Source organism: Prenolepis imparis, unplaced genomic scaffold (assembly GCF_030444845.1).
Source record: "Prenolepis imparis isolate NDT839.2.m4 unplaced genomic scaffold, iyPreImpa1.0 SCAF_7, whole genome shotgun sequence".
Classification (NCBI taxonomy): Eukaryota; Metazoa; Arthropoda; class Insecta; order Hymenoptera; family Formicidae; genus Prenolepis; species Prenolepis imparis.
In genome coordinates this window covers 2,040,220-2,064,396 of record NW_028141165.1, presented here as the reverse complement: position 1 = coordinate 2,064,396, position 24,177 = coordinate 2,040,220, and the positions used below count along the sequence as shown (strand labels likewise).

Sequence of the window (24,177 nt, the reverse complement as noted above, 5' to 3'; positions counted from 1 at the left end):
AATGAAAATAAATTGCTCTCTTCTTATTAAAGAAAATTCGACTTTCTTGAGGAAAACCTTATGTAATAATAAAATCAGATGATATTTTATATGACATTTAGTTTAAAAATATAATTCTTGAAATAAAATACTATTATGAATGAATAACAACTATTCAAACATAATTTTGCGATTAATTATCAATGTTTTTGATGAAGCTTTCAGTTTCCGTAAATTGCTAAATTATAAAAGCATTGAGATCTCTCTCGCACGTCGAAATGTTCCCAAATTATTTTACTCATGTAGCCTCATTATTTTCTCTTGTCATTTGACTTTTAGAGATGTTTAAAATTGCTGTTGTTATATTTACCGATATTAATTGACTGTCTATATAAACGGCGGATGATCAGGCCACGTCGTAATTCTCCACCTTCGACAGCGCCGTTATTGTCCGCGACTTTTGCCTCTCGATGTCCACCGTCGATCGATTCCTCATCGCGCAGCATAATCGTCCGATTGTGACGGCGACGATACGTGCTTGTCACGATCCTCCTCGCGACTTCACGCCGCGCGTACTATAATGACACATTTTTGGTTTTATTGTTTAAAAATTTAACGACAAAGATTATATAATATAAAGCTTATATAAAAAGTATATATTATAGATCAAAATAGCACACAAATAATCATTTTCTAAAAAAGATATCGATACTCGCATATATCAAAGTTTATTGTTGTCGCTTTTTCGCGACAATTAATTTTTAAAATAATAATATGTTATGAAAATTAAAATAATAATATGTTATAATTCCTTAAACTCGATTAATATTTTTGACAGTTATCAGCTGATTTCTGTCAAAAAACATTAATCGCAGATAAGGTATTATAACATATATTATTTACAACATATTACTATTTTACATTTTATAACATATTATTTTAAAAGTTAATTAGCATATTAACGGTTTATTAATATTTTTTGACAGAAATCAGTTGATTAAAGCGTTAATTTGCTAATTAATTTTTAAAATAAGAACATGTTATGAAAATTAAAATAATAATATGTTTTAAATAATATGTTACAGTTCCTTAAACTCGATTAATATTTTTGACAGTTATCAGCTGATTTCTGTCAAAAACTTTATATAAAAATATTTTTTTTTATATAAAATTGAGGAATGACGCTCGCGTAGCGCGCGCTGTGTTCTAGTTATATATAAAAAATATATTAATTATATATAATAAATAAAAAATAATAAATAAAATTAATAAATAAAAATATTATATATAAAATATATATGTATAATATATAAAAATAGGATCAGATAATTAATTTTGAATGAATATTTATCAGGGAGAGAAACATTTGATTTCAAAGACACATTATACATTTATGAGGGAGAAATTTCTTTTCCAAGTGCTGTAAAACAATCTCATGAATATATATGCAAATTTCCAATCGCGAGGAATATTCCTCCTATATCCCCGTAGACTTTACCATGGGATTAGTCATAGCATTGTAAATCCTGCTTGCGAAATCGCACATACACAAACATGTCTGTGAGATTCGAGATCGCGGTCCGCGAGATCGCTCAGGGACAATCAATTTTTATTATCCTCCGATCTCCGCTGAACCGCGCGGCCACGGTTTTTCCTCTCACGGTGGAAATCGATGATACGTAAAGGCTCGTCCTTCAGCCGCTTAAAAACGCGCAGCAGTGGTATAATATAACGATTATTGCGGCTGACGTCGTCACGTCGCCCTCCTCTCTCTCTCTCTCTCTCTCTCTCTCTCTCTCTCTCTCTCTCTCTCTCTCTCTCTCTCTCTCTCTCTCTCTCTCTTTTCTTTGCCTAGCACATTAAAGACTAGACGCCCGTATTTATCCTACTCTCCCACATTGTGTGTGCTGCAATTTTCTTTCTTCCCCCGGCGCGGTTTTCCTTTTTGCGCCGTTGTGTCACGCCAGCGCGACTTCTATCTGCCTATTTTCTCTGGAAAATGCCGGCAGCGCGAATTTCTTCGCTCCATCAGCACTCTTCGATCTTCTTCGCCGCAGTGGTCTTCGTATATATGCATTCATTTCTCATATATTTTTTATATGCCCCTGCCGGAAATTATGACACGAGGAAGCGCGATTTTCTGTTCTGTCATTTTCGTTGAAATATTAGAAAGCTGAATATTCCACGAATTCGCGCAAGTGAAGAGAAAAAAAAAAATAATAATAATGATCGTCAGTAGAGAGTTCCCACACGGGATTGATCGAGTGGGCAGTGGGAAAACGCGAATGCTTTATGTAACTCTTCATTAAGCAACAGGTAAGACGGACCGTAAGATGTTTCATTAACCAATCTCTATTAATAGATAACGAGCAAAGTGTTTGACAAGTAATAATCCGCGTCGCTAATATAACACGGTTAAATTTCTTCGGCAACAGCAGCAGCACGTCTCTCTATCTCGCTCTCTTTCCCTCATCGTGTCTTTGACCTGGTGAAATCTCGGCTCTATGGTAGCGAGGCTGCCGTTTCGAACAAAGTAATCCGGAGGTTGTCTACTTCAAACACAGAAGAATTCACCTGACTTAACTTCGTGACCCCGTAGGGAGAAAGAAAGAGAGAGAGCGGACCCGGATTTCCCATTAGACTAATCATTATAGGCTCCGCGGGCGCACGATCCTAGAGCATACACCTAATCTTCGTGAATGCGCCGATTAAGGCGAAATTGCCCGTCCGCGGGACAGTCGGTCGAGCTTTTATTTTAACGAAAATCTGCATTCCGGAAAGGAGAGCGCGATTCTAACACACAATTCGATCTATATCTTGGCTGCATTTCTTTTTTTGCGTTTAAATTCATGTACATTTGGATTCTGGAGGAAGCGAGAGAATGGAGATAAAAGTATCGTAAAAGTGTGTTTAATTAAGAACAAAATTATTGTTAATTAATTTTCTTAATTAAGGGAAACTCTCACCTCATTAAAGTCGCAAATTTTGACGATATTTTTTTTTACAAAAGAATTTATTCTATTACTCGTAAAAATGTAAAGAGAATGTGTTTTTTGTGTCTGAAAAGATAAAAGATATTATAATTTTTATAATGATTAGTAAGAAGCGAAAAAATTGTTGTTGCCCCGAATTCGGTAGAGCCCGATCCCCGAGATAATCGCAGAAAATCTTATTCTTGTTTTTTCGAGAGATCCCGCGCGCTTCGAAAGAGAGATCATCTATTTTTATAATTTTATATTTACGAGAACATCTGTTTTTCGAAACCCTTCGGGGGTGCGAAGAGATCCTAATCTGTCCGTCCGTTCGACTGAGCATGCGAGATGTAGAGAGAAGTCCAGTTTCACGTAAGAAGAAAAATGAAGATCACGAGGGGTCCCGGAGGCTATACGCATCACAGGATCCCCAATATAATAATTGCCGGTGCGTGTATAAGCTTCGCCTTCTCTCGCTCCTCTTACATGACGACGGATCGGAAAAAAAGATGTCGAGAATTTAAACGCCGGAAGTAGATGATGAAGGAGAGAAGGAGAAGCATCCTGGCAGGATTTAATCACTCCGATTGAGGGGTGAGAACGGGGGAAAATACGAGATCTCGGTTCCGCGCGACGTCAAAATCTGCATCTCGCAGAAACAGAGTTCACTTTCAGGTTCAGGAGCCTCTTCGAACGAATTCGAATTCGAGAAAGATACTTATTTTCTGCATATCTTTCCAATAAAAATTATTTGCGAAAGTATAATGTATAAATATAATATATAATATATATATATAAATTATATATAAAATATATATTATTAAATTATATATATAAAATATATATTATTAAATTATATATAAAATTAAATTTTCATCTTAAATTTCGTTCGCCCTTTTCGAGATTTCGAGATTTTTAGAAACAAGAAATAAATAAAATATGCAATTTATATTACGATCAATTTTCTTATTCTATTTGTTTCTATTTTTAGAGAAGAGAGAGAGAGAGAGAGAGAGAGAGAGAGAGAGAGAGAGAGAGAGAGAGAGAGAGAGAGAGAGAGAGAGAGAGAGAGAGAGAGAGAGAGGTCTTTTTTCAAATGGAAAAAATTCCTTTATTCAACAATATCTCCCGAGCTATCGTTCGCCGCGTATTAAGCTGCACCTACCCTATATCCAGGAAATCTCTGACGACGATCGAGCGCAGGAAACGCAGAGGTCCGAAGGGGTTAAGGGGGCACATCGGCCGTAAGTTTCTGCCGCCTCCTTCCCTCCCTCATCGGCCCCCCGACACATCGGCGCAGTAGCATTCCGATACGAACAAGCTCGTCCTCGTCGTCGGCGGCGGCGGCGTCGCGTGAAAGTTGTTCACCTCTTCCACCTCTTCCTCCACCTCCACCTTCGCGTCACCACCGACACACCACTGTGTATCGTATATGTACATATACATATACATGCGATGGGACCGCGTTATCCGCGCGTCGGACTCGTTCGATTTGCCAATAGCCCCGATGGAACCATCACCAGCACCAACACGCCGGTGCCGGTGCCGGAGAGCTGCACGATCGTGCTAGAAAGCCCGGCTGCAAATTCAAGCGTAACCCTAGGGCCTAGGCCAATCCGTGACCACGTCACCTTCGTCTCGCGCTGATCGCGTTAACCTTCCCGCCTGGTCTATCTCGATTTTCGCGTAAGATCCTCTCCTCTAACGTTTCCACTTTGCCGCAGGTACATTCCTCCTAATCCGTTTTTATAGCGATACAATTACAGTTGAATAAATAAATAATATTTTTTTTTAATTCGAGAAACAAAGTACTAGTTATTCGCATCGGTATAATTTCGATTTCCAAAAGTCTTCATCACAATTTTGAAAAATTGAGATTAAAGAAGGTTGTTTTATCATGTAGCTCTCAATTATATGTTATATACATCTAAATATAATATAATTTTAATGAGAATTTGATAAAGGTATATAATAAAAACTATCCAGACCCCCGATGTTAATGAAACATAAAAGCGTATTTAAATAAGATCTGAATACACTATGATTCTTCTAAGAATTGCAAATAGTCGGTCATTAGAATTCAACGGGAAAAAGCGGAGAAAACACCTCGGATACCTTGTACATCTCTTCGTACGTGCTTCTCCTTACAGGCTTAACGTAAGAAGCCTCGAACGGGGTACGTCGCACTTCTCTCTCGTGATGCGTTCCGTTGGAAACGTGTACCCCTTATGTAAACCGTGAGTCATTGAGCGGCCGGATCTCTCGATACACCAAGTCGTTTCCGATGACTTTGCTCGCAACGGCTTCGAATAATATCCCTCTTAGGACACGAGTACGTCTCGTCGACGCCGACTTCGGGATCTTCGACGAAATCCTCTGATTGATCCGCGTAAATTGGAGAACCTTAATTACTCCCCCCGCGTCTTTGATCACGACGGATTCTTTTCCGGAAGGAAAAGGCAGGAGCGAAGAAGATCCTCGATTATCAGAATCACCGAGCTCGTCGGCTCGTCGTTGACGACGATCGTCTCTCTATTCGAGCCGGAAAGAACGGCGACGGACATTTGAAACGGTACCGGATGCAGCGCGCGCGGCAGGTGGATGACGCAAGCGGGATGACTCTTCTCATGGTTATCCCCTCCTAGGGGGACCTCGCCTTTTCTTCCTGAAGAGAGACGTCGCAGCTGACACCGCGCGTCTCCCCTTATCTATCTAATGCTACCTGCTTCGCGATCCGCGCGCGTTCGCGACCTGAGCCAAGACACTCGTTGTCAAATATATAAATAAAATTAAATATATAAATGAACAATTAAAAATATAAATATACAATATATAAATATATATGCAACAATTAAAAATATAAATATTTTTTTAATATAAATTATTCGAAATCATGCGGAAGATGATACTTGAAAATTGTATGGATGACGAACTTAATGCATGATTTTTTGTAATACTCGAGAGATTATTCTTCTTCATCTTTGTAGCTTCTATAGAATGTAAGACGACTCGAGGTTATTTGGATATTAAATTAAACTTAGGTATCTGAATGATTTATCTGATTTACCTCTGTCTGACAATGCGAATACGGTTTTTACGAGGTTTTACCTTGTGCGCGATATTTATTTCTAGAATATGGCGCATAGATAATGCACCGTTCGACATGCACGCGAGGCGAAACGCCGATGAGAAATGATGATTGCCAATTAACATTAATACGGCTCTATGCGCGCCGGAAGGTTACCTATATAACCAATGCGCAGAAACTAATAAAACTCAATAATATTGATTACTACCAAGCCAAACCGTGCAATTATCCGATGCTCCAAAGATATCTTCAGAACCGCTTAATTCGTGAAAATTGCAGAAGAATGTGCAAGAAAGATATTAGGGAGTTTCATCAAAATAAAACGAAATAATATTTAAAATGGAGAATTTTTAATGATTCAAAGTAATATTTCAATTAAATCTCTTGTAATTTTCTTAAAATTGTCATTTTAGTTTAGTATAATATAGATATTTAAGGCTCCTGGATGCTCACCGCAGCCATATTGGATTGTGACGTCAGAGGCGAGAAAGCACACGCTGAAAATTCTTAGATGCCATTTTTTAATGAAAAGATATTTCGATTAAACAGCACTTCAGATGGCTTTAGCACACTCTTAAAAACCCCGAAAACTATCCTTTTCCCTTTATAATCAATCAACATATGTAAAATCGAGATATCAGACTTTGACATGCGGAATGACTGCGCATGTGCAAAGACCAGACGGACTGGGCTTCCTAATATTACATTTTACAGTTGTTGATTGATTATAAAGGGGAAAGGATAGTTTTCGGGGTTTTTTAAGAATGTGCTAAAGCCATCTGAAGTGCTGTTTCATCGAAATATTTTTTTATTCCGAAATGGCATCTAAGAAATTTTAGCGTGTGTTTTCTCGCCTCTGACGTCACAATTTCGACATGGTCGGCAAGGAGCCAGGAGCCTTAAATATATAATTATCGATTACAAATATAATATAGATATAATTTAAAAAATTAAATATCTTTTATATGTTGAAATACAATATTATTAAGAAAAATTTTTTTAAATATGAAAATATAATAGATAGAATAGATAGAAAATATAATAGAGAATAGAAAATATTTGTTTAAAATGCAATAAAATTTATATTATATTATAATTAAAATGACAACTTTAAGAAAATTACTGATGGAGATGTTTAATTGAAATATATTGAATCATTAAAAGTTCGCCATTTCAATTATTTTTAATAGTCTCATTTGTTGAAGAATCATATTTAAAATGTGCGCATCGCAAATATCGACGATTTCATATTGAACAGTGTGTCGACAATAAAGCAATATATACACACATTACGCCCACACAGCGAAGCGATCCACTTTGATAATCGCGCAGCATGTAAAGCGATATCAAAGGGATAGCGTTTCACGAAGGTGGCAGGTGATAAGCAAAGTGACTCCGCTATCCCCGTGAATTTATGCGAACCTCCATGACGCAAATATCCAGCCGCATACTGGGTGTGTAAATGCGCGAAAAATATATACGCGAGAAAGAAAAAATTATACACATATTTATCTTTACCTGTTGTCTCTTTCCTTTCGAAAAAGCCTCGCCGTCTCTTCGATCCTCCGTCATTTAGCGATCCTCGTGCAGGTGACTTTTTCAAGTTCATCCTCGTCACGTATGTCGATCGATGTGTCAATCGGGCGCAGCACACTCGAATTTCTCGAAAGCGAGGCAGGAAAAAGTTTGCGCGATCGCTCATCGGGTCCGTTCGTTCGCATAATTTCGAAGCGGAATTTATTATTTTCTTCTTTTTATTTATCTTCTGAATCCATGCCCCTTGCGGCTTTGGATGACTTCCAGTCTGTAGTATATCTGTAATTTGTGTGCATAAGCGTGAATAAATGTTATTAAGTGTAATACTTTACACGTTTAAGTCGAAAATTAAAAGTTGAAGTTGTTACAAATCAAATCAAATAAACTTTGAAATTAAATGAACTTTGCTTATTATTCAAAAATTAAAACTAAAATTAAAAATGAAAAAGAATGAATATGAAATGAAATAAAGTGAAGTGTAGTGACATTGCAATTAAAATTGAAATTAAAAATTGAAAACTGAAATTAAAATTAAAATTAAAATTAAAATTAAATTAAACCGAATTGAATTGAATTGAATTTAAATTGAATTTAAACTAGACTAAACGCGTAATCGAGTTATCTATTACATATATATATATATATATATAAGTCGAAGGGAATTTAATTCGCAGACTACAGCAGAAATAAATTATTCCAAATTACTTTCGAGAAACTGATAATACCTCGATAGAGAAATTGATACGAATTTCTCGAAATTATGAGAGTTCTCTCTAAAGTTGCATAAAAACTCTGTCCAGCCGGCGCCGTTCATTTTTTTGCACGAAAAAAATGCAAATGTAAAAATTGCGAGAGATCTCTGCGCTCGTACATAAATTGTTAAACAAGTAAATCACAAAAATCGTCGATATTCTCGCAAATTTTACACCGGTATCGATACGATACAAATACACGGAACGGACATATGTGCATACACACATCGTTTTTCCCAGGGGATTCGTTCGACACAGAAACCTTTCTCTCTTCCTTTTTCTCTCTCTCTCTCTCCCTCCCTTTCCTCTCTCTCTTTCTGGTATCCATATGCATGCACGTATAGAGAAAGAGAGAGTATGCACAGGAGAAGCACGAATGCAGTTAATTGATGCACCGGCGCATAATGGCCGCCGTTAAATGATCGACGAGGTGCATCGCAGTCGCGCGCGTTAATGACGAAGAGATTTTCAGTTAAATTAGGCGCCTTTGTGCGCCCTTTATTTCGCCTTACGTTACATTCAGACGTGCGGTGTTTACGGCGTGACATTGAATTATTAATTGAGTCGCGGGGCTAATGATAAATGCGACGATAAACGCGGCACACGGATCTCGCGGAAAATAGACGCCAAAGTGAATAAAATAGCAGCCCCTTTTAGAAACTGAGAAATGATACATTACAACAATTATATAACTTATAATTATAATTATATATAATTATAATTATAACTATTTTTAAATTAATTATAAGTATCTTATAATTATAATTATTACAATGTGTATTAATATAAATATTACATATAATATATAAATATTACAATATGCCGTTTCCTCGCTGATGAAATTCGAGATATAATAGAAAAATGCAAATGTGTGTGGACGTGGGAAAAAATCCCTATTTTAATGAATTTTTGCGGTGAAATCACGAGAATCCCGATTAATCGTTTGTTCATAAATGATAATAGAAAAGAGACGCCAACATCGGGACGTTAATTATGCATCGCCGACCGCTCGGGGATTTGCCGCGCTTCATTTGCGGCCCGCATTAATGGGGACACACAATTACGCCGAGATACGTCATATTAGCTGTGATTATATCGCCTACGCGGCACGAAACTAATTTCGACAAATGAGCCAATAATGGATATCTCGTTTTTATTTCCACGACACGTTGCCTGGTTAATAACGATTTTATTTTACATTACTTCGAATTTCTCATGCAAAAATTCGAAGAATATTATTTGACTACGAAACGAAAGACCTTTGTTACGGATAGCTCTATTTATAATTATAAATTATAATTAAAATGACTGCGATACAATCTCTTCGTCGCTGACGAACAGTGAGAAAGAAATGCGCGGGAAAAAATGAACGGTCGCAAGAAAACGGTGACATATGTATGTGCATGCGCATCGTCGAAATTGGCAGGAAATGCAAAATATGTCGGCGAAAGTTTTTTTTCGTCGTGTATATATGATAATAATAAAGAAACGCGCCGCGCATAATTGCGGGAAAAGAGGCAAAGTTAATGCGCGGTTTGATTCGTGCATTTACGGTCCACGGGAATCGCATTATTGTTTCTCGTTGTTGCACGTTTCTCGCGGGGAGAAATTTCTCTCTCTCGAAAGAGAGACGGTGTCTCTTGTAACGCGTGAGTTTTATCTACAAAGCAGATATACATGATTACGATGATAATTGTTGGCAAACGCCGTCATTAACGCGTCGCTGTTACATCCTTTCACGTTGCAGTCGCGAATTAGAAAATGAGTCGTTCGCTCGAAAAACGACTTGAGTCGACTTGAGTTTTTGCACAAAAAATTGAAGATTTAACTATATGATTCAAGTTATTAAACACTATTTCTACTCAGCAAAATAGGAACGTGTATATTAAAAAATGTAAAAGCTGAATAGCATAACTCGTATCACGCACAGTTGAATCTTTAATTCAATTTTTTGTGCAAAAACTCAAGTCGACTTAAGTCGTTTTTCGCGAGCGAACGACTCAAATAATCTTTTCAGTCTCTTGAATTTCAATATCTTTTTTTTTATAATTACTCCGACAAATCTGTCACAAATCTGTCACGTTGAGTAACGCGGTTGCTCGCTACGCGTATCGGATTTTTTTCTAAGACACTCGCGGAGAGACATTTTTACGGATAGTGATCGGTGACGGTAATCTCTCGTAGCCGGTGTAACGTGCCACATTTTACGCTCCTTGGACCAGGCCGGCCTTAACAAAGTTCTTATCGCTTATGCATTTTCATGCGCGATCGCATCGCCAGATTGTTGATTTGTCAATCGCGACTTGAAATCGCGACATCGCGCAAAACCGTTTCGTTTCCCGCGTGTAGGACGTTTCTTGCACCGTGGGTGTCCACCTAATGACGGTAATCGTTCAGATTCGTATCTGGTTAATTTTCCAGATACGCGATACAATATCACAAAAGAGTTAAATCAGAGAAATTTGAAAAATTGCAATAAAAAAAATTATTATAAATTTTATCGAATAGGTTCACCTTCGTTGATCAATGACTAGACATCAAGAGTGAAGACTTTAATTCTCAAAATAATTATTATCATATATATCGTGGATATATTTCGAGTGAAATATTTTACGAAGCTTTTCTTTTTGCGAAATTTAATTTCTCGCGCGAGTCACAAATTTTTTTTTAATTTCTCGAAACGCGACTATGTAACATCTATATCGTGTACGATATTTTCGAGAAGTTTCGCGGAATTCGCCGAGGATTTTTTGTAATTTTCGGTGAAAATGTAAAGGAAAGGAGAACAAGAAATTCCTGCTTACACCGTGACGACACATCGGGTCGGATCTGAGAAGGGGGGAGGGGATCTCTTCGTTATTATTTCAGCGAAACGAAGCGTATACGCCGTACACGCTCGAGTTGGCTCGTGTGCGAGTTGTTAACTTCTTCATGCCGGCCATGTCCAATTTGTTGCATGCAGCGTCTTTCATTCGCTTTTCACAGTAAATATCATTGCAACAAGAGGATGGGCAGAGCGCACGATACGATGTCGTTACGTAAATTTCCACACGATATATGCATACACGCTTTCGGAAAACGATCATATTTTTTTCACATACATTAATGAGAAGATTTTATATAAAAATATCGAATATTTTGTATTTTGTCGACGATGTTTTATAGTACGGTCGATTGTCATTTACGATGCAAAAATTATTAGCGATTGTAAATAATGATATACATATTATAAACACAATTTATAAAAAAATTATAAAACAAGTCCTTTTTAAAATTCTATATATTCACAGAGTTAAATTATTTTAATATATTTTAATATATATTATTTTTTATTATATAATATTATATTATATATTTCATTATAAATATATAATAATCAATATTATATTTTATTATAATAATATATATTAAAAATACAAAAAAATAATATATATTAAAAATATTAAAATAATTTATATTATAAATAATCGATATTTTGCATGAAAAATTTCTCTTTCTCCTCCGAGAAAAAAAGCTGAATATAAATTTTACGTCAGTCTTTAATTAAAAGACTTCGATCGGTCCGTTTGGTGTCCTTAATGGGAATTGCAGGACAGGACAGTGGATGCACTACGTTACGGAGTAACGTTATCCCTGAGATACCTGGCTGGTTCTATCGTCACGATGCGTGACGGAGACACCGGTGTATGTCCATTTTATAAAGACCCGCACGGGCAAGTCGTTATTTGTTGTTCGAGTCGGTTCGAAAACTTCAACTGTGCACGGCGGATTTCTCTTTATCATAAGAAATCGTTCATAACTGAAATAATGTTCGGTCTGACGTAACGTCGAAAAATTCGATTATAAAGATTGCTATCATTTATTTCTATGCGAGAATCAAGTGAATCGAAGTCAATTCGATCGGAGTTATATCTTTCTGAATTTCTTTTGATTAACTTCTGCTATTTTTAAAAAAATTATATATATATATATATATATATAAACAATTATATAAATAATTTATATATATATATATATATATATATAATTTTTTGTATAACTATGAAGAATTTAAAAAAATATAAGTTCGATTACTTTTCAATCAGGGTCGCGTGAATCTGATACATTGCGGGATCGCTATTTATATTTCCGATCACCGATCGATCGGATAGAAAAATGCGTGAGAAGCGAGATGAGTGTTGCGTAGGCATTTTTTTCGCATTATGGAGAGAGACACGTATGTCCTTTTTTTCTTCTCTCCTGTGTATGTGTAGTATCGCGCAATAAATGTCTAAACTCGTTCTAACAATAAGTCCGACGCCCGTGAATGCGTGACTTTGAGATACATGGGAGACTTAAAACGGCGGCGTGCAACTGCATCACGAATGCGACCCAATCGGATCGTGTCCGAAATGTCCTCCTCTTTTCTTCTCTTTTTTTATGAATGGTCAGACCCTTTTGCTTTAGCAAAAACCGGTTCACATCACAAGTATCATAGCAGATTCGTGTTCATCTTTCTTTTTGAAAAAAAAAACAGCGAAAGATTATCTCTCTTGATACGATTTTTTTTCAATATTCTTAATACGAATCCCTTCGATGTGCAAGATTATTTCCTTCGTTATGCCATTCATTTCTAAAGACTGATGTAATTTTACTTTTTTTTACGGATGTTATCGATTTGTTACGCAAATATAGATCTCGATATCGAAATATAGATATCGATATAGATACGTAACGTGTGGCAGTAAAAGCGTTACTCAAATCCTTTGATAATCCTAAAGATAAAAAAAAACCTCTACGTTGCGTAATTGATATATTTTACTTGCATATATATATATATATATATATATTTCGGTTAATTACTTTAGAACGTTTTGTTTGAGGCTATTAAGCAGTATCAATTAAATACATTAACAGTCGCAGAATGTAAAATTTGCTTATATACGAGCAATCTTTTTTTTTATCGAATTTTTCGACGACACGCATTTTTATACGATCGTCGATGAACGGATGGATCTTTACTCGACATAAAATAACATATAAATTGATAAAACATATAATATATACAATATCACTAATAGAAAGAAATGAGAGGGGAGATAAGGGTACGGACGGATTATTCCGTTAGAATACTGTTATCGAACGTGTATCTAGGAAATTTTCTTCTAAAATTCTTGAATGTTCGAATTATTACGTAAAATAATAGTAGCTAAAATGTACGGCGCAACGTTCCGTAGAATAGACAGTCTAATATTCATGAAGAGTCTCTGAGCGGCTGGATGAATGGCTGTTCTATATTACAATGTACCGTTCATGAATTTCTCGACTTTCCGCACTTTATTTCGCTACACGAAATTCTGAATTTCTAAATAAAATATTTCATCAAATATCTCCCCCCCCCCTCTCTCTCTCTCTCTCTCTCTCCATTCTCTAAAATGGACACGCAAGCGTGCAAGAATCTTATTTCTGTCATAATGACAAGAATAAATTTATAGGGATTTCGAAATTAGAGTGTGTTAGTTAAGGCAAATGTCTTATATCGAGATAAAAATTATGTATATATAGAAATAATTTTATAAAAGAGTTAGCGATCTATCTTATTGACACTATGATCTATAAGAAAGATCGCTAATATATCGTTGAGTGATAAAATTTCCTTACTTATTGACGCGCGGTAAAAAGTTATAGATTATGTATGCTTTATTTTATATGCACAATCTTATTTAGTAATCTTTTCTAATTTTTATAAAAATAAAAAAATTCTCTTTATAACACGAGAATTTCCATCTATATATCTGCAAAATGTAGATATATTTAATTCTTTTTTTCTAGATGGAATTTTTATTGTAGAAATATATTATATTGTACGGTAACGTGCATGAAAAAGAGACGCACGCGCGTGTCGCGGTGTATAATTAGTTATATATTATATATGTACAAATAATAAATTCGCAATATTAAAATGCTAATGAACATTTAGAAACGAGATACGCACGCGTATAGTCTTCAATAACTTTTATTTCGCTCGCGCACACATTATTCTCGCTGTGTCTAGATAAAAATAAGAATTCTTACGTTAAAAAAAAATAATACATAATAGCTGAGTAAATTGGCGTTAATAAAATAGGAAGTGGGCAAAGTTCTCTAAGCGTGCACGTGTCCAGCACGTTGCGCGATACAAAATTAACACAGCCGTCTCATAAACACGTATGATAGAATAGCCTCTAAGAGGAAGACGTATACCGGCAGCGAGACTATATTCCCGATGGAATGTGCAGCTGCTTTTTAAATTTAGATCGGAGCCGATACATATCGGTCGCGATAAAGAAGCGTATCCATGTTTCTCGTGTCGTCACATACGCAGCGTAGCTTATTAAGAGCTTCCGCCTTTTCGTTTTTAACTTGTCCAAAACGTTTACCTCGAATTCCTACGGGAACGTGATCTCACTACTACTTTACGCCTTCTTACTTTACGCCTATAGTCATTTGTACTTGAACGTCGCGTAAGAAAATAAGCTGACATTTCTTTTTCATTCGCGAATCACGCACGCAAGTATCTCCGATCGAAGATTGTGCGAGAAACTCGTGTCGACTACATCTTCACGCAACGCAAGCTTTTGGACGGTATCCGCGCGCTGAACTGGAAGGAGTTCTCGCGGGGCGGTCGCTCGTTAGCTTCCGCGCGGCCGGCAGATTCCGCGTCCTCGTCGAGGTCGATGGCGAAGTCGCGATTACCCATCAACGTCGCCAGGCACATGTTCTCCTCCTTTATTCGCGAACGCACTAGCATCTCCAGCGTGAAGAGGTGCTCGTCGCGCGCCTCCGGCAAGTAACGGTGCACGAAGTCCGCCAACCTGTCAGATAACGCGTCTTATTACTTGTAAATTAATAAAATATTAATAAAGAATATATAATACATAGGGCAACACTAATAACGAATCGAGAGAACAAGACTTGAAATCTTCTTTGAAATAATACATATTTTCAATAATAATATTTTTCGTAAAATTTTTATTATATTATTATATAATAATTATAAAAATTGATATAAAAATAAAAATTTATTATATTATATAAAATAAAATATAAAACCTATTGTAGAAAATAAAATATTTAATAAATCTATTACATTATTATATAAAAATTCTATTTTAATATATAATAGCCGAATATATGAAAATATAGTTTTCAATTTAGCGATATTTGATGTCGCGCTGATAAAGAAAGATGAATTTCGAATGATTACGATCGATCGGAGTATGACACTTGGTCCACATAACAGTCTTCCTTCGTTGCTCGAAAATGGGATAAGGATAGAGAGGAAGTTCATTGCACGGGCGTCCCTTACCGTAAGAGATACTCGACGTTATGTCCGCTCTGGCCAGAACACTCGGTGATTTGACGCGCTATGCTCGGCAACGATGCTTCACCGAGCCACTGATCATTCTTGTTGGTGGCAATGTAAATTATCACGGAGAATTGTTTGCCCTCGTCCCGACTGTGAAACGTTGCGATGGTCGTCAGATATCCTCCCAGAGCGCATTCGCGATTCTCCAAATAGGACAACGCCGCGCTATCTTGAACTTGGAACGCTCTTCCGTAAACTATTCCCTATCGACAAAAAAAATCTGCATTGCACGGGAGATTATCACACATACTTTATCTCAAAGAATTGTGTCGGGATCATTAATCCTTCTATCAATGTATAATTTTTTACTCATCATCGTATGGGTACCAACTGCATTTTTTTGTTTTCGACAATACATTATTTTATTATTATTTACATTGCACTGCGACAATTTCTTTATAACATCTGCTGCATCGATATTTTTAAATTATTTAAAGTTGCTTTAGGTGTCTGCGGGTATCTGTTCATTGACAGAAGGGTTAATGATACATCACTAATTACTCTGATATAAATTGCCGCAAGTACCTCTTTTTCCTCGATCAGGGTGGCGACTCGTCCAGGCTGTAAAATAAAGAAGGAATAGCATTATTGCAGTTATTCGATAAATTAAATAAGGTGAGAGATGAAATAAAAGTCATGTGTGAAGAATCAAGTTTCGCAAATCTAAAAATCTTTTCACAATAGAACAAAACTCTGTATTCTGTATTCAGAATAATTATGTATCTTAAAGAGAGAAAGATATTGCTGTATAAAAAATGTATATCGTATTTTTAAGTTATTATTACATTATTTATATATATATATGTTTTTATATTATATAATACAAATTTCTATAAGCAGAAAATGTAAATCGCGCTCTTGCGAAATGTCACTTTAAACAAAGAGTAATATATGATACAACATATACATACAGAGCTAATCTTTCTCTTTGAAGATATCGGTTACTACTGGTTTCTGACTGGTTATATATACAATTTCATGTAATTTATACTTTATACGTAAGCGTAAACGCAAACATTCGTCGTTTCGTGGAAAGAGAGTGCTTCAAAAAATAAGAAAGCAAAATATTTACTTTCGATATTATATCAGCAAGATTTCTTAGAAATCTTCGAGTTGACAGTTTCTATAAAAAAAGTTGTATCCAATGAAAGCAATGACTTTCTGTTTCCGCTCCGCAGATTAAAATATTAAAGATGTCATCTTCTCAAACCTCTACGAGCATTTTATTTAATATGTATCTCGATTAAATCCGTATTTTTCGAGAAAAAAAAATACATGCACTTTGAAGACACAGCTCTTATATGAAATATATATCGTTATCAATGTATCTTCATAATTCTAAACAATATAATTAATAGAATAGTTTTACGCGAAAAAGGATAATTTTAGAAAATGTTTTAATTTTCGAAAACGACGTCTCTCCTTTTTGCATTCGAGAAATTAAAATAGTAAAGTGGGTGGAAACAAAGAAAGAGGAAAAGAGAATGTAACTTTTCCCATGCGTCATTTTAAAATAAAAAAAAGGAGAGATTTGCGAGAGAGAGAGAGAGCGTGTCACATTTTTATTTCACGTTATACATTTTCGGTTGCTGAACATGGGGCGTCCTTCGAATTTCGATCCGCGATATATTTTTATCAAAATGAGCGTCAACGGGAGGACTCTTATCGTGGCGAGACACGCGTGTATATAAATGATTACAATGCTGACAAAAACGTATCTCTTCGCGTACGCGCTTGGAATTGGGCCAAGCCAGGAAAAGAATACCGCGGCGAGCGACAAAATATTATTAATAGAATATTCGCGCGAATAAAAGTCACGTGATTCGACACAGAAATCACACGTACACATAAAAGCATATATTGTTATATCGCGAATGCATCGCCACTGGCGATAACGCGACAGAAAGACTATTGAAAGTAAAGTTTTAAAATAATTCAACTCGGAAGAGAGAGAGGAGAGAGAGAAAAAGAGACTGCTTATTCGTGTTATTTAATCTCTACGCGATTTAATTAAAAGTCGATATTTAATAATGTAGCAAAATATATATATATAAAGTTATCAAATTATCAGCGATGATGCGATGATATGACGTAATGATTAACAAGTCAACGATAAATCGAATATTCTTACAGAACAGGCAGAAAATAAAACAGTTGTAAAAACTTGCCGACCTTGTCTTTACGATTTGGTCAACTTTAGCCTTATATTATCAGTTCCTGTTTTCTTTTTTTTTTAGCGAACGATCAATCTCATTCTGAAATTTTTTCAGAGACAAAAAAAAACGTGCATAATAATAAACGCAGTCTTACATAAGTTTCAACAAAAAAAAGTTCACAATTATAGTTTTGCTCCTCTTCCGATACCAACGAAATTTTACTCCACTTTTACATATTTCAATTTACAATTTATTATACACATATACACATGGAATCGATTAATTTTCGATATTTTCATTAAATCTACATTCGTTATAATAACGTTATAATACAGAAAAAAATGTGTTAATTTTTTTTTTAAACCGATCGCAGACAATTTTCAATCTACGATTGCAGATGTAATTAATTATTACATTAGTTTCGTATAAATAGTTGCAATAAAAGATTCTATTATTTTATCGCATCGCGAGGTCGTTGCCATACGGATATTTGCTTTATCCAAAATTCGTACAGCTGTTCCAATTTTTATTATCGCGTAAAGCGAAAATGTATGTCGAGTATAAGTAAACAAAGAGATATTGGTGACATCAGTATTAGTACGTAGTAAAAGTTTTTTTTTTAAAATATGTTGAATATTTACTTTTACAAGATTCTTCAAAATTCGATTTTATCGAATATGTAATAATTATAATAATTATATTAATTCCTAATAAAATCATCTCGCGAATAAATCTCTCGTATATTTTCATTTTTCGTCCATAAAATTACAGCATTAATTAGAGATATTAAATAAAGAGAGATTTCCATTTTGGCTTCGTCAAAAATTTAAATTCAATTTTTATTCGGCTTTAATGGACTCGTTATCTCATTCAATTCGCCTCCTACTGGACCGCGTACGATTCTAGATAGAGTCAATTTTATTCTATGCGTGCCTATTAGACATTGGGTCAGTCATAAGTGACGGACGCGATAATTGACAATAATAAAGAGAGAAAGAGAGAAGAAACAATGAATAGAGAGAAAAATTGAAGGACAAGATCTTACCTTCTCGATCGTCCCACGATGCGAGGTGTTGCCTTGCCAGAATCGCCTGCCGAAGCCCTTGACGTATCCGGTCATGCTTCTGATGTACGAGAAACCGGGGTGCCAGCAGAGCGATCCGTATCCGAACACCCAGAGATTGTTATCGATGTCATCGTGTCCATTCTCCATCTTCTTTGTGCTCTCTCTTTCTCTTGCGAGAGAGAAGATCGGACGATGAACGATCCTCGCGCTCTCTCTTTCTTCTCTTTATTAACTTCTTCCTCTCTCGTTTTCCCTCTATCTCTTCTTCGCTTCGTCTCTCCTCGTCTAATTGCTCGAATTATCACACCGTATAATATTGTCGGTTAATATCTTACAACTCAAAGTTCAGCATCCCGTGATGGTTCACCGTCTATCGTCGAGAGTTTGCGAAGACTTCAAGCGCGTGTCTTATCGAAGATTACGAGAAAGTGCAAATTGACAACTTAATTAGCGTCATATAAAGAGTTTCAAGTTTTTTTTTTTTATTTTCCCGCCTTGAATCATCTCTCGCTTTTTTCCAGATGAAAAATCTTGATTGGGTCGATCTTGCGTCTTCGCACGTGCATTGCGGAGCGAATATTCGTTGGAAAAAAATTCTATCTCGATTGAAAGATAGAGTTCTCCGTCTCTCTCTTGCGTTGGATCCTTATCGATCAGCAGCAATCCACGTGGTCGAATCTCTCACTCGCGACGTTTCTCGCTCATCTCGGATTGACGCCGATGTTCTCCGTTCTCTTCAACTTATACCTCGGGGATCCTTCAAGGGGATGCTGATTTGCCGGTGACTTCAATTTGCCAATTCGCAAGATGGCTCGACGTGACGTCCGAACGGCGGCTTCTATAGCGATGACGCTCTTCCTTCGCGGTCATCGCGGCTGCCGATGATGGTTCTGTTCCATGGTGAATTGATCTTCCTCTTGATCCTCGGGATCCTCGATCTTCCAGGATCAATCGGTTGGGCGGCGAGCGCGGGAGATCCGCTCCGAGGGAAAGAACGATCTCCCGGAAGCTTCCTTAGGGTCTCGAACGAGCGAGCGGGATTTTCGAGACATTTGGAGGATTCCGGCAGAAGGACGATCACATGTCGAGATCCAGTGAGAACCGCCGGCTGACTGCTAGCCGGCTGACGGCTGACGTTCGGTTGAACCAGACCGAACCGCGCGCCAAAAGGAGAAAGAGAGCGAGAGAGAGGGATGGATGAACCAGTGTGAAGAAACGGAGGAAAGTGGTAGAGTATGTACGTACACGAAGGTTTCGCATGGTGGGGATGGATGATGAAACGCGTCGTCTGATTGACGCATCGTGCCGGACGTACATGAGCGTACCGTTCATCGAATTAATTCAGGGAAAAAGACCGGTTATGCATTATTGGAGCATATCAAGAGAGAGAGAGAGAACTAATTTTCACACACGCACCTGCGTTTTAAAATACTTTCCATTTTTTAAAAATGCAAAAAGTTACATACATTTAAATACGAAGCGCGAAAGAGAGAGAAAGGGAAACGTAAAATTTCAATTGATTAATTTAATCAATTTTGTCTAAAATTGATATTTTATAAATGTGTTGGAATACGTTTTTTTTTTTTTTTTAGAACAAAATATTTCGGTTGATTTGCTTGGTGTAGTTTAATAAAGCAGTTTTATTTGTTACCTCACACACACACACACACACACGTAATATATATTTTTTAAAATTATAAATATCCAAAACCACAAATGTTAGATTTACAAAAGAAACTAATGGTGAATATGTGATAATTTATAAAATAATATAATTTTATTCAAAGAGAGAGGGGAAACTATGACACACATACAATTTTATCTCTCCTGATTAGTGTCAGGCTCGAAAAACACTTTGTCCAGGAGCTCAGAGCACATGTCTATCTCGTCTTGGTTTTCTACAGGTTTTAATTCCGTCAATAATTGCTCCAAAATAATTTTTAAACATAACTCTGGACGCCGACATTCCTTCAGCGCCGGTAAAAAATTATCGTTTACCATACCATTGAGAACTCTCAATAATTGTTCTCTGCGATAGAAATAATATCCGATCAAATATGTCATCAAGAGATAATATGTCAGACGTCACAAGGTTTTGCCTCAAAACGCTATAGGTACATTACCTGACTGTCGGCTGCAGATTCATTCTACCCAATAAGCCTGCCGCTTGCTCTATAAATCCCATTTTCACTAAGGTACACTTTATATCGCTCGAGTCGTCCTTGCTGCATAAGCTAGAGAGCAGGAACGCAGATTTCACCTGCAGCTTCTCCACTGGACTCTGCATCGCTCGCAAAAGCACCGAGTAACCGTCGTTTGTGTCCATATACTTTAAAGACTCCGGATGTCCTCTGACTATACCTGCATTCGAGATATAAAATATGAAAATAAAAATCAAAGCTAAAATAAAATATTAAAATAAAATGAAAATCGAAGAAACCAAGCTTTGTGTCATTCCTTTACTTACACGATACTGCATACAGAGCTTTTACCCTCGCCTGTTCCGATGGATCTGTGTCGATCATGGACAACAGGACAGGGAACACTCCAGCTTCAAGTAGTTTGTCTTGGCAAAATGGATTATTCTGCGCCAGTTCGGCGATGATGTCGGCTATTCGCCATCTGATGTTACTGTGCGACGAGTTCAGGCACGGTTGAAATATCGCGAAACCTCCGATCTTGTAAAAATCGTTGGCTATATCGATATTGTCGACAAGATCCGCCATTCTCTCCAGCGCGTTCTCGTACTTGGACGAATCGTCGTCGGCTCGTAGATTGTCGACACCAGACAAGATCTGCATGGCCTTCTGCATCTCCTCTATTACGTTCACCGTTAACGACGATAGTGCTTCGTTCAAGAACGTTTTTTTCTGTAACGTACAACGTACAACATACAAGCATCGGACAAATTAAAAGCTAATTCTGCATATGATTAAATTAAATCATACTTCTTCGTCCAAAGGATAGACCGGCGATTTGTTCTCCTCAGATTGCGCCGCGTCCATGGCATATTTGAGCAATCCTTGCAAATTGGTCGGCTGCCTGGGTTGATTCGGTAAAGGTTGCACATTATTAGAGGTGGAAGGACCTTCGATTGATAGCGGTCTCGCAGAGCTATTCGATTGACTTTGATTCACATTTCTTTTCGAATCGCCGCTCTCGGAACTGAAATTACGTTTGTTTATGCGAAAAACAGCAAATAGTTATATGTAGATTTAGGTTAATCATGATACGAGGTTAGCGTACGTACCTCATTTTGACGTTACTCTATTTAACGAATGATTACGCTCATCAACTGAATAATATAACTCGAAATTGATCTCCTCGCGATGTTTCAATTACTTATCATAATTCTCGCATCTTCCTTTACGGGATTTCGTTATTTAAAATTTTAAAACGCACTTTGAAAAGATGCGCATAGACTTAAGAATCTTTTAGATTGGCTACCTACATTGAAATGCGAGACAAATTCGCGCATGCGCAGGATTGCGTTCCAAAATTTACTGCTCAGAGAAGTGTTCAAAATAAAAATTTCTTTGTCCTAATTCTAATTGATCAAAAACTATTCTACTTCAAGGAATAAATTTAAAAATGTAACCTAGCAACAAAAGTATTAAATAATTAAGTCCATATCAGAATAAATATTAAAAATTAAATATAAATTAGAAAATAGAAAGGCTATTCGAGCCATACGCGGATGTCGGTGCGTCGATTCCAACGAAAATTAATTTTTCGTTGAAATTAACTAATTGTGCACGGGGCACGAATTTTGCTTGGTACACCACCAAGACTTTTATTTGGGAATAAATCCATACTAGATTTTTAATTCCCATATTACCCTCTAACCCCCCTACAGAATTATAGGCGAGAAAAATATAGATCCGAAAGTCGCTGAATCGGTTAAAAATTAAAGATTGAAATTTAATCAGAATTTAAAAAACTAAAAAATTTCTTTGTCCTGATTATTCAAACAAATTTCTATCTTAAAAAAATCATGAAAAAATGATTTTTTTATATTACACACATTAAATCACATTATATTAAATATATCCCTAAATCTTTACAAAAATATTAGCAATAATAGTCACATGATAAACATATATACTAATGTCAGTTAGTATATATATATATTAATGTAATATATATACTAACAAAATATATCGAAACTAATGTTAACTTTTTTGAGAAAACTATTCATGCTTAGTATATATGCAATTCAATTAGCTGACAAAAGACTTTTGTACCTAAATGCAATTGCTTTATATCGGTGCCATCAATATAATACTTTATAAAAAAAAAAACCTATTTGATTGCACTATTAAATTTTTCAGATATTTAAACAAAGTAATGTGGTTTTTTCACTATTATGCCATATTCCGCAACTGCTGGCGTAAGATCTTCCATTGTCAGTGTATAACGCCGATCCTTCCCTTTTGTCTTTGTGTTTTGATTGGCACCACGCGTTTTGCAGTGTTGCAGCGCATCATTGGCAATCTCCGAGATAAATTTTTGTGCCGCTAGAGATACCAGACGTACGCTAAAATAGATATTCAGAATTACTAAATTTGTATTAAAATCCACAAGATTCTTATTTAAGACATGTATAAATAACATATAGAACTATATAAACGATATTTAATCTTACATCCTGGGATCCGTAGTGTTGAAACCAGCTGTATGCAAGTAATGCTCGCTGATGGCATCGGGTACCTAGTGCAAACATATAAGATGTACAATAAACTTGATACAAAGTATAATGCATAAACATATAACACAATTTCAATAACTTGTACTTTGCACAATGAATGAATCAGAAATCTATTTGAATCAACAATTGAGCAGATTAATACCGTGGGTGCATAATCTTCTAACTGCAACAGAAAGTCCGACAACGGTTGACCTGCAGTCTTGGCTTCTTCGTTGTAAGTCGATGGCGTTTCCTTGCCAAAATGCTCTGCCATTTCTGCGTAAACAAACTGTCGTGCGAATATCTAACCTAAGCGCAAAAACGTATCGTTTTGCTATTCTTCTTTTCCTCTTCAAGCAGTTCCTCTTCTTTTATCGATGCGTTTTTTAAACACATAAAGTAGCACTCTTCAACATTTGTAGCACATTGCAGCTTCTTCGTGTTTGAATTTACAAAAACTACGATATTGTATTATTGATGGACGTTTACGAACATCATACGTATATATGTGTTGTTGTTGCGTTCAAAAATCAACTTATCGGAGTAAAGTGGAT

The 24,177-nt window shown here is 36.2% G+C and overlaps 3 protein-coding genes across 5 annotated transcripts in view; all 3 read right to left on the bottom strand.

Moving 5' to 3' along the window:
* Positions 1-22,383, bottom strand: part of LOC145938845 (hsp70-binding protein 1) — a 48,301-nt gene extending 25,918 nt beyond the window's left edge. The window contains exons 1-6 of one of the 3 annotated variants that reach the window (XR_014425745.1): positions 22,187-22,383; positions 21,885-22,101; positions 21,404-21,806; positions 21,060-21,297; positions 7,558-7,854; positions 350-554 (exon numbers count right to left, since the gene is read on the bottom strand). Coding sequence is in view for 2 of the 3 variants with exons in the window: in XM_083042652.1 (XP_082898778.1) it covers positions 20,755-20,965; positions 21,060-21,297; positions 21,404-21,806; positions 21,885-22,101; positions 22,187-22,191 (1,074 nt within the window). In the remaining variant the exon portion in view is untranslated. Of the gene's footprint in view, positions 1-349; positions 555-7,281; positions 7,855-20,684; positions 20,966-21,059; positions 21,298-21,403; positions 21,807-21,884; positions 22,102-22,186 lie in introns of those variants that run through there. The other 2 variants (XM_083042653.1, XM_083042652.1) reach the window with 2 other exon arrangements.
* Positions 13,347-20,284, bottom strand: LOC145938846 (putative glutathione-specific gamma-glutamylcyclotransferase 2). The gene is made up of 4 exons (XM_083042655.1): positions 18,916-20,284; positions 16,240-16,275; positions 15,655-15,917; positions 13,347-15,160 (listed from the first exon to the last, which is right to left on the bottom strand). Exons 1-4 carry the CDS (start codon positions 19,081-19,083, stop codon positions 14,899-14,901), a joined length of 729 nt encoding a protein of 242 aa, XP_082898781.1. The 5' UTR covers positions 19,084-20,284; the 3' UTR covers positions 13,347-14,898.
* A 589-nt stretch (positions 22,384-22,972) lies between the features above and the next one.
* LOC145938847 (transcription initiation factor TFIID subunit 10) lies at positions 22,973-24,139 on the bottom strand. Its single transcript, XM_083042656.1, has 3 exons — positions 23,787-24,139; positions 23,582-23,646; positions 22,973-23,473 (listed from the first exon to the last, which is right to left on the bottom strand). The coding sequence occupies exons 1-3, from the start codon at positions 23,895-23,897 to the stop codon at positions 23,272-23,274; spliced, it is 378 nt and encodes a 125-aa protein (XP_082898782.1). The 5' UTR covers positions 23,898-24,139; the 3' UTR covers positions 22,973-23,271.
* Positions 24,140-24,177: the final 38 nt, after the last annotated feature.